Source organism: Hydra viridissima, unplaced genomic scaffold, assembly GCF_058129835.1.
Source record: "Hydra viridissima isolate aposymbiotic clone 2 unplaced genomic scaffold, HvirCarnegie_v1 scaffold_3, whole genome shotgun sequence".
NCBI lineage: Eukaryota > Metazoa > Cnidaria > Hydrozoa > Anthoathecata > Hydridae > Hydra > Hydra viridissima.
The window spans coordinates 14,132,654-14,142,500 of record NW_028324302.1 but is presented as its reverse complement, the minus strand read 5'-3'; the positions used below and the strand labels follow the sequence as shown (position 1 = coordinate 14,142,500).

The following is a 9,847-nucleotide window of genomic DNA, read 5'->3' as shown; positions in this document are numbered from 1 at the left end:
TCACTTTTGTTATGCCAGGATATATTTGACAAAGGTACAGATGGAGGTATGGAAAGACAACTAAAAATCAAGTAAAGCAAATTATTTTCCACAGGGTCATAGAAATGTATTTCAATTGTTTCAGTTGTTGCTGTTCTAGTGCAGCCAGATGGTTTGTTACCAACCAGTGATCTAAACATTTATAGTCATTTTGAATTTGACAGTAAAAAACGTTCGCAGCACAAGACAATTCGATTGACTGAATTGGTACTGTAAAAACTTTTTTCGTGTCCGTTTCTTCTTATTTAGGAAAGATTAGTGTCATTTTTACATTTTGTGGACATGTTTGAAAGATATTTTAGTACACTTATCTCAATAGTTGTTGGGTTTCTGCCGCCGTTTGTCTCATTTTTTAAAATACTGACAGATGCCTGAAGCGTTTTGGGACTACATGTGTGATATTCAAGTCTGTTGTGATGTTGATCTTCGCATTTTTATCAAATCCATATTTCTAATAGAAATTCGTTTTTGAAAAAATATCTTAACAACAGCGCAGAATGAAACTTTAAGTGCTAAAAAATGTGTTTGTGTTTAAGCCTAAAGAGGCTTTAAGATTCGCCAAGCTACTAAGATTTTAAGCTTAGATCATTCAATTATCAAGTTTTCGTGTTTAAGCATTAATTTTTTGGTCCTATTACATTTTTTTTTTCATTGTGGTCATGAAATAGAAGTAAAACTTTTCATTTCTTTACTTAATCAGTATTATTTTCGTGGTTAGGTCACTTAGATACAGAAAAGGTTTTAAATTTTAAGCAATAGAAGGACTGTCACAGATGTTAAAAGGTCATATTCAATTAAAATACGGGAAATGTTGATCTAAATAGTTACTTAATAGTTTCATTTTTCCTGCTTCGACTTTGAACTTGTGGTCGTATAACTCGAATGGAAGACAAAAGGTAAGCTATCTACCTTTTTTAGTAAGGCTGCCTTATACAGCGGCATATAGTAGCCAAAAGTCAATCATACGAAAACGATTAATTTCGCAGAGATACATTTTCTTCAAGATGAGCAAGGAGAACATAGAACAAACTCGTGCTCGTCGGAGAAATTTTATAAAAACCATATTTACAAAACTAAAGGAAAAATTTTTATACAAAAAAATTTTCTCTTTTTTAGTGGTTATAAGAATATTTAGGATTTGCTTATTGTTACGACGTAATATACTGCAACTCCACAGGATATTGCATAAATGACCGCCATAAAGATGTAATGACAAGTCGAACTCTAAAAAAATGATTTTAAAGAAAAGTATGCAAAAAAAGGAAAGAGAAAAAAAAAAAGTCTTTGTGTATTTAATATTACCTTCTCAACTTTTTGGGTGTTAGGAACCTGTAAATTATCACAGGATTCAGTTTTGGCAGAGAACTTTGCTAAAAACAAATATTCAATAAATTTAGAGAATTCTACGTAAAGACGGAATGACAATGACCCATGGGGTTTTTGAAATATTTTGAGAAGCATTCAATTGATTTTGATATTTTTATGTTGTTTTGTTTTAAAGCAAAATTATCTCTCAGTTAACATAACGGTAGTTTAAAAAAAGTTGATTGCAAACAATGAAAATGTATTCGCAAGTAGAAATAAGAAAACTCAGTTTAGATGAGTGGTTTAAAACTTACAATGTTCTTAAAACTTGTAATGTTCCAATTAATCAAGAAGAAAAGAATAAAATTCAAAGGAAAACTGTCAGCCGTATCATCAAATCGTGAAGTGAAGGTCGTGGTTAGAAAGAAATCGAGAAACCGAGAAAGAGGTCCGTCAAGTTTAAAACTTGATCAAAGAATGATAAGGGGAATCGATGCGAATCCAGAGTATTCCGTTCAGGATATCGAAACTGGTGTTCCCAAGTCGACAATCCAAGTAGTCATAAAAAAAAATGGCTGCAGTATATTCAGGAAGCAGAAATTTCCTGGAAGTTCCCATTAGCGATTCAGCGAAGTCTGAGAATGGTCTAAAACTGCTACGAAAAAAGCATTATAATGGATGATGAAACCTATTGCAAGCTCGACTGTTTGACGCCCCCAGAACCTCCAGACCAGAAATTTTATACAATCCCAAAAGGAAAGAAGCGTCACATTTTGCTTAAAACAACTTTGATACTGAAAAATTTGGCAAGAAAGTGATGGTTTGTCAAGCCATACGTGGGCATTTTGGTGTTATTTTGACATTTTGAGACAGAAAAATTAAATTTCTTTATCAAATGTTTATTTTGGAAAAAAAGTCGAAATTAATTTTTACTTCTCATGATTTTTAAAGATAATGAAAAACATCTTCTGACTTCTAATGCAAAGATTAACTTGTTGATCCAATTTTGAAAATAAACACTAAGCGAGTACAAATGTTTAAATCGCATTTGTTTCTTTATTCAAAGTGAAGTAACGAAATCATTTTGAAACAGCCGCAATTTAAAAATTGGCATTATTTTGGCATTTTACGTGTAGAAAAAGTTGGTAACAATGCTTGAAGATGATGTTTTCTAAGAGCTTTACTGTATTCGGAGATAAATTCACTTTAAAGCAACAAAAAATTACAAAAATCAATAAAGCGGTACTCGTAAATTTTCAAAAACTTCATGGGTCATTAACATTCCAGACAACCTTTAAAGCACTTTAAAATATTTGAAATATTTACCATAACATTCATATTTACCATAACTGCATTTAGACTGGAAAAGTTGTATGACATCAAGAGTAACAAATAGCATTAGTACGACACAAGCATATATAATAACTGGGAAGAAATCAATTGAAAATTTTTTCAATCCAAAGACAATTGCAGTAACTGAAATAACATTTATGTTTGTTATTATGAGGATGAATGCAAGAAATTAAAACTAAAATATCATAATTTATGCATAAAATATTGTGCTCACATTCTACAAGATAATACAAAAAATATCATAATTCTTTCAAACCTGCTGTTAACCAAGCTGACATTCCAATCAGTCTGTGAACCCAATTAAATATGTAGCGACTAAAAAAAATATACAACAATACATATTAAATGTTAAAATAATAATGCATAGTAACAGAATAAAAAGCACCTTAAAAAGACGATAAAAAGACTTTTCAAATTTCAATGGCATTCAAAAGTTACAACATAAAGGTTCATTTATAGAAACTTACTTCTGGTGATCTGGTGCACATCGAAAAGCTGCAAGAACAGGCTTTAAGATAAGAAAGCATTATTAAAGTGATTTGAAACAAAATAACATAAAAATTATTTATAAAATCATCTTTTTTAATCACTATATAACGAAGTTGGAAAAAAATGATGTGAAATTTCACCTGTAATAAACCAAGAATAAAAGCAGAAAGTCCAAGCCAATGATGAATATCACCTTGCTAAATTAAAGATATACATATATATACATAAATATATAAATTTTATCTCAAATCATCTGAAGCCATCTTGAAAATCAAACAAAATACTTAAAGGAAAAATCTTACCGGGTAGAACTTCCCCTTAAAGTGAACTAAGATAATAACAAAACCAGCAACAAAACACAACACAGCTAAAATCATGAACATGTGATGCATCTAAAACAAAGTCAATAAAGTATAATGAATTTCAAGTGTTTAATAACTAAAAAAGAATACATCACTAAACTAAATAAAACTGACCCTAAACCAGGCATCTTTACCAGCTATCTTGCTAGTTAAAAATGGTTTCATGTAACGAGACGTAAATATACCACAAGTTGCAAATAGAATCCAAGACAATACCATTAGACTTCCTAACAAAAAAGAAAACCATGATTGTTTTGCTAAAAATAAGATTATCTCAAGAAAGATTTAGATTTTAGGAGCAAATTAAAAATTAGATAATTAAACAGCATAGAAAAATGAACAGCATTCTTAAAGTTAAATTAGGATTGTTAATAGTTTATTTAAATAAAAAAAAAAAAAAAAAAAAAAAAAATTTATATGCAAAAAAAAGAACTTGCCATGAGTTTTTTTAAGGATAATCGCAATAGTGTCAAAATTAATGTCTTGAATTTTTTTAAAATTTATTGGATCTTGAGATTTTTCATAGCCATCATGGTAGGCAGGAAAACTTCCTAAATATACACACAAAGAAAAAAAATTTCAAAACTTTTTACAACCTTGAAAAACACTAATGCAACTTACAAGTAACACCATTAAGCTGAGTCAAATAATTTAAAATAAACAGTTTAAACTAATTCAATTAATTTACTCTAACATCATCACTGGATTCATCACATCATCACACATCTCACATCATCACTGGATTTGTGAAATCATTAAAAGTAATTTGAATAATGACAAAAATGATTTCAGCTTTTCCATTAAATACTTAAAAGATGTAATACCTGACAACTCAGCTCCATAAGCAAGTGCAGCATATAAAGGATCGCTCATGTCATACAAATAATCAATATTTTCATTTGATAACTTTACAGGCCTTTCATACCTAAGTAAAGTATAAACTTGTCTGTTACAAACTGTGTTTTTCTTTTTATTCCAAAAACTCTGTAACTGAGAACTGAATATATCTGGCTAAAAATAGTTGAAAATCACCTGTATAAAACTACATAAATCATAACATAACATAATATTTAACTGAATTATTTACAAATGAAACCCATGTTATACATTTCAACTTTAAAACTTAACGCTGTTGTAGCAGCATTGTAATTAAATTTTGAAGAAAAAAAAACTATCAAACATTTACCACTATCTCTTCCATACACTTTATTGAACATTCTTTTAACAATTTACAAACTAATACCATTAAGAAAGTAGATAACGAACTTTCGCAGGAAATCAAAAGTTTTATAAACAAACTTTTTAAATACACAAGAGCAATATTCACAGTGTTTGTTCCTTTTACTCTGATTTATATTTAAGAATTTGTAATATATACACAAACTTTACTTACCTACATAGAATAGAGCCATCAGGCATGACTTCTGATGAAAGGAGTTTGACTTGGTCTACCTAAATTTTTATTTGCACATTAACATACATCATATCAAGTTTATTTTATACCACTAGTACTTTGGGATGTTTGAACATCATTATTTACTTTAAATAAGAACTAAACGCATTTCATATTTATATATTGCTTCAAACTATCCCTTATTAATTTTCTAAACTTTTTAAGTGAAATCATTTACAATTATACTTAAAATATTTAGAAATGAATATAGGGAAAGTGTGAACCTATAATAATTAGTTTTAACAAAATTTATAAAATATTTAGAAATACAAAAACTAGTTTTATTCCAAAAAGGTTAAACATAACTTTTTTTTATTGTTTAAAAATATTGAATAAAAAAATAAGAATAAACATAATCTTTATTTTCAACTAAAACACAATTTACTTTAGGAACCCATTGTGGTTGACCTGGTGCATTCAAGTTGTTACCATTAAAATTTCCGAAACCAACTTTTGGTAATCTTATACAATATTCTCCACGTACCTTTATCTAAAATAAATTACATTTAAACATATAAATTTAGCTTTTTGATTAGTAAATAGCATTAATTATCTTTCAGTACCATTCAATAGGTTAAGCTTACCATAAAATTACCATCATTGTCTGGTTTTTGTCCAAATGCAACCCATTTCAACAACTTGCTTGCCCAAAGATTAAAATATATTGTCTGTGTTACTGCATTATATTCAAATGTGGCTACAGCATTACAGGTATTTGTACAACTTGGTGGATGCCGGAAGCAATTAAATTCTTTTCCACATTTAGAAAGATCAAACTAAAAAGAATTTGAATAATTTTTTACGCCCTTTTCCAAAGAAATATTTTAATATTTATTTACTGATTAATGCTTGACTAACAATTTGACTCTCTCTATCAAAACCAAAAGAATTTATCAATAATTAATAACTTAAAATGTCTTAGCAAAAAGCAAAAAAAAAAAATTGCAAAAGTTAATCTAAACTTTGTAAATAAAAAATTCAGCTTGTTTCAAAGAAAAACCCTAAACCACATTTTTAAAAATTTGCTTATGCTCTTAATTCATAAAACCAACAAACTGTTACACACTCTTTTCCTAAAAAATAGTTTTTGTTTTTACTAATTCACTGGCAACATGTTTTTATTTAAAATTCAAAGTACTTTTGGTTATTGAGATGTATTAAGTTTATAGTATCTTAAAAACACTATAGATGAACAGCTTTAGTCAGAGAAAGTGAATCTTTATTTAATCTTTATAGCTATCTTTATTTGTTAAGGGTTCAAAATGCATTTACCACTCTTTTTCTTTCTAATGCAATGAAAATTGTTTACCAAAGAAAAATTATTTTGATACTTTTACACTTGAATGCAGAGACTTAGGAGATCATTTTTCTAAAAATAAACTATTTTTACCTTAGAATATCAAAAAAAAAAAAAAAAAAAAAAAAAAAAAAAAAAAAAAGCCAAAAAATAAATCATTTCGTCTAAAAATTATTTTAACGTAAAATTTATCTGCTCACAAGTTTGAGACACAGATGCCGTAATGCTTTTGTGGTCAAAAGTCCCGCATTATTCCCTAATCTATTGTTTGCTGACTACCAATAATTAGAACATATAGCACGCAGCATCTTAACACATAACATTACCAATTATCTCTTATTAGAGATATGAGCCTGTAATAAAATAAATAAACCTCTAAGTGACAAAGAAACAAAAATGAATATTACTTTTAGATATTTAGTTTTATTTAAAAAGAATAACCAAAAATCTAAATATCTAAAATTTAATAGAAAAATAAGCAACAATTAAGAATTGCAGCAGTTTTTCGTAACAACAGTAATGCTAAATTTTTTAAAATAAAAGTATTCATTTTATAAAACTAGCCAACGAGCTTAATAAAAGTCTACAGATAAGTAAAGCAACATGATAATCAAATGAACCCAAAATAGTTACTTCCAAAGGAAATTCAAAAGAAATTTATTACCGAACTATTACTTCTGTGTCTAACACTCTTCATATCTATTTTATCAGAAAGGTAGCTATAGTTTCCATAGCCGTGATATGTAGGGTAGCCATCACTTCTCAAGTTCACACCGTGTGCATAGACAACATTTACTGGCTCATTAAGTGAATACATGAAATCTTCACTCCCGACTGGAACAAGCAAACTACGATTGTATTTGCAGACAACGCTGCCACTTGGCAACACATAAGTTTCCTCAACCGTAATTCCGCTCACGAGCCGAGAAAACATTGGCTTTGTGTTTGACAGACCGTGCAAATTAGCTAACGTTGCCACGGAGTTGTTGTTGAAACAAATCTCTCCTTTAATGTTTTCCTAGAAGTAGAAAGCACTTTCAGAACATTGCTAAGTCTGTTAACACATAAACAAAACGTATCATATAAATGCACATCTAAGATAAAACACATCATGAGTTAGACAGAGCTTCTCATACCATCTTTTGGTTCTTGTTTAAGTTGTATGTTTGTGCGAAACCGACCCATTTTCCATTGGTTGATAGGGTAATCAAGAACACTCCGTTGATGGGATCAAACTTATACTTAACAAGAACATCGCAGTTATCACTAGACGTACAATCTTGCGGGAGAAGAAAGCAGTCAACAGTCTGGTAGCAATCTTCTGTTGTTATCTATATTCCAGAAAACATTATTAAGCATGTAAAAAACATTTGCAATGACTTTGCCAAGCAGAAAAATTACCATTGATGCTTGCGATTTACAATAACAATTCTGCAGTAATTCGCTCAAACAATTGTTTATAGTCATTTAGTAAAAAACAAAAATGACTAAAAACCTTTCTATCTGGTAAGAAATTAAAGATAACTTATATTACCAAATTGTAAGAAGAAATATTGAAAATAATTGAAGATAGTTAGCATTAAGCTTAATGTTAAAATTTATACTAAAATTGATAAAAATTGAAGGTAATTTATATTACCAAACTGTTATTTTTGTGTCTAACACTCTTCATGTCTATTTTATCAGAAAGATAGCTATAGTTTCCATAGCCGTGATATGTAGGGTAGCCATCACTTCTCAAGTTCACACCGTGTGCATAGACAACATTTACTGGCTCATTAAGTGAATACATGAAATCTTCACTCCCGACTGGAACAAGCAAACTACGATTGTATTTGCAGACAACGCTGCCACTTGGCAACACATAAGTTTCCTCAACCGTAATTCCGCTCACGAGCCGAGAAAACATTGGCTTTGTGTTTGACAGACCGTGCAAATTAGCTAACGTTGCCACGGAGTTGTTGTTGAAACAAATCTCTCCTTTAATGTTTTCCTAGAAGTAGAAAGCACTTTCAGAACATTGCTAAGTCTGTTAACACATAAACAAAACGTATCATATAAATGCACATCTAAGATAAAACACATCATGAGTTAGACAGAGCTTCTCATACCATCTTTTGGTTCTTGTTTAAGTTGTATGTTTGTGCGAAACCGACCCATTTTCCATTGGTTGATAGGGTAATCAAGAACACTCCGTTGATGGGATCAAACTTATACTTAACAAGAACATCGCAGTTATCACTAGACGTACAATCTTGCGGGAGAAGAAAGCAGTCAACAGTCTGGTAGCAATCTTCTGTTGTTATCTATATTCCAGAAAACATTATTAAGCATGTAAAAAACATTTGCAATGACTTTGCCAAGCAGAAAAATTACCATTGATGCTTGCGATTTACAATAACAATTCTGCAGTAATTCGCTCAAACAATTGTTTATAGTCATTTAGTAAAAAACAAAAATGACTAAAAACCTTTCTATCTGGTAAGAAATTAAAGATAACTTATATTACCAAATTGTAAGAAGAAATATTGAAAATAATTGAAGATAGTTAGCATTAAGCTTAATGTTAAAATTTATACTAAAATTGATAAAAATTGAAGGTAATTTATATTACCAAACTGTTATTTTTGTGTCTAACACTCTTCATGTCTATTTTATCAGAAAGATAGCTATAGTTTCCATAGCCGTGATATGTAGGGTAGCCATCACTTCTCAAGTTCACACCGTGTGCATAGACAACATTTACTGGCTCATTAAGTGAATACATGAAATCTTCACTCCCGACTGGAACAAGCAAACTACGATTGTATTTGCAGACAACGCTGCCACTTGGCAACACATAAGTTTCCTCAACCGTAATTCCGCTCACGAGCCGAGAAAACATTGGCTTTGTGTTTGACAGACCGTGCAAATTAGCTAACGTTGCCACGGAGTTGTTGTTGAAACAAATCTCTCCTTTAATGTTTTCCTAGAAGTAGAAAGCACTTTCAGAACATTGCTAAGTCTGTTAACACATAAACAAAACGTATCATATAAATGCACATCTAAGATAAAACACATCATGAGTTAGACAGAGCTTCTCATACCATCTTTTGGTTCTTGTTTAAGTTGTATGTTTGTGCGAAACCGACCCATTTTCCATTGGTTGATAGGGTAATCAAGAACACTCCGTTGATGGGATCAAACTTATACTTAACAAGAACATCGCAGTTATCACTAGACGTACAATCTTGCGGGAGAAGAAAGCAGTCAACAGTCTGGTAGCAATCTTCTGTTGTTATCTATATTCCAGAAAACATTATTAAGCATGTAAAAAACATTTGCAATGACTTTGCCAAGCAGAAAAATTACCATTGATGCTTGCGATTTACAATAACAATTCTGCAGTAATTCGCTCAAACAATTGTTTATAGTCATTTAGTAAAAAACAAAAATGACTAAAAACCTTTCTATCTGGTAAGAAATTAAAGATAACTTATATTACCAAATTGTAAGAAGAAATATTGAAAATAATTGAAGATAGTTAGCATTAAGCTTAATGTTAAAATT

The 9,847-nt window shown here is 30.0% G+C and overlaps 1 protein-coding gene across 3 annotated transcripts in view; it reads right to left on the bottom strand.

Moving 5' to 3' along the window:
* Positions 1 to 1,072: 1,072 nt before the first annotated feature.
* LOC145202089 (uncharacterized) overlaps positions 1,073 to 9,847 on the bottom strand; it is a 32,450-nt gene continuing 23,675 nt past the window's right edge. The window contains exons 14-33 of one of the 3 annotated variants that reach the window (XR_016451285.1): positions 9,385 to 9,579; positions 8,913 to 9,266; positions 8,410 to 8,604; positions 7,938 to 8,291; positions 7,435 to 7,629; positions 6,963 to 7,316; positions 6,499 to 6,651; positions 5,586 to 5,777; positions 5,387 to 5,491; positions 4,942 to 5,000; positions 4,373 to 4,473; positions 3,986 to 4,099; positions 3,663 to 3,775; positions 3,489 to 3,578; positions 3,327 to 3,383; positions 3,165 to 3,205; positions 2,954 to 3,012; positions 2,671 to 2,820; positions 1,342 to 1,409; positions 1,073 to 1,263 (exon numbers count right to left, since the gene is read on the bottom strand). Coding sequence is in view for 2 of the 3 variants with exons in the window: in XM_090083459.1 (XP_089939585.1) it covers positions 1,171 to 1,263; positions 1,342 to 1,409; positions 2,671 to 2,820; positions 2,954 to 3,012; positions 3,165 to 3,205; positions 3,327 to 3,383; positions 3,489 to 3,578; positions 3,663 to 3,771; positions 3,982 to 4,099; positions 4,373 to 4,473; positions 4,942 to 5,000; positions 5,387 to 5,491; positions 5,586 to 5,777; positions 6,963 to 7,316; positions 7,435 to 7,629; positions 7,938 to 8,291; positions 8,410 to 8,604; positions 8,913 to 9,266; positions 9,385 to 9,579 (2,889 nt within the window). In the remaining variant the exon portion in view is untranslated. Of the gene's footprint in view, positions 1,264 to 1,341; positions 1,410 to 2,670; positions 2,821 to 2,953; positions 3,013 to 3,164; positions 3,206 to 3,326; positions 3,384 to 3,488; positions 3,579 to 3,662; positions 3,776 to 3,981; positions 4,100 to 4,372; positions 4,474 to 4,941; positions 5,001 to 5,386; positions 5,492 to 5,585; positions 5,778 to 6,498; positions 6,652 to 6,962; positions 7,317 to 7,434; positions 7,630 to 7,937; positions 8,292 to 8,409; positions 8,605 to 8,912; positions 9,267 to 9,384; positions 9,580 to 9,847 lie in introns of all 3 variants that reach the window. The other 2 variants (XM_090083459.1, XM_090083460.1) reach the window with 2 other exon arrangements.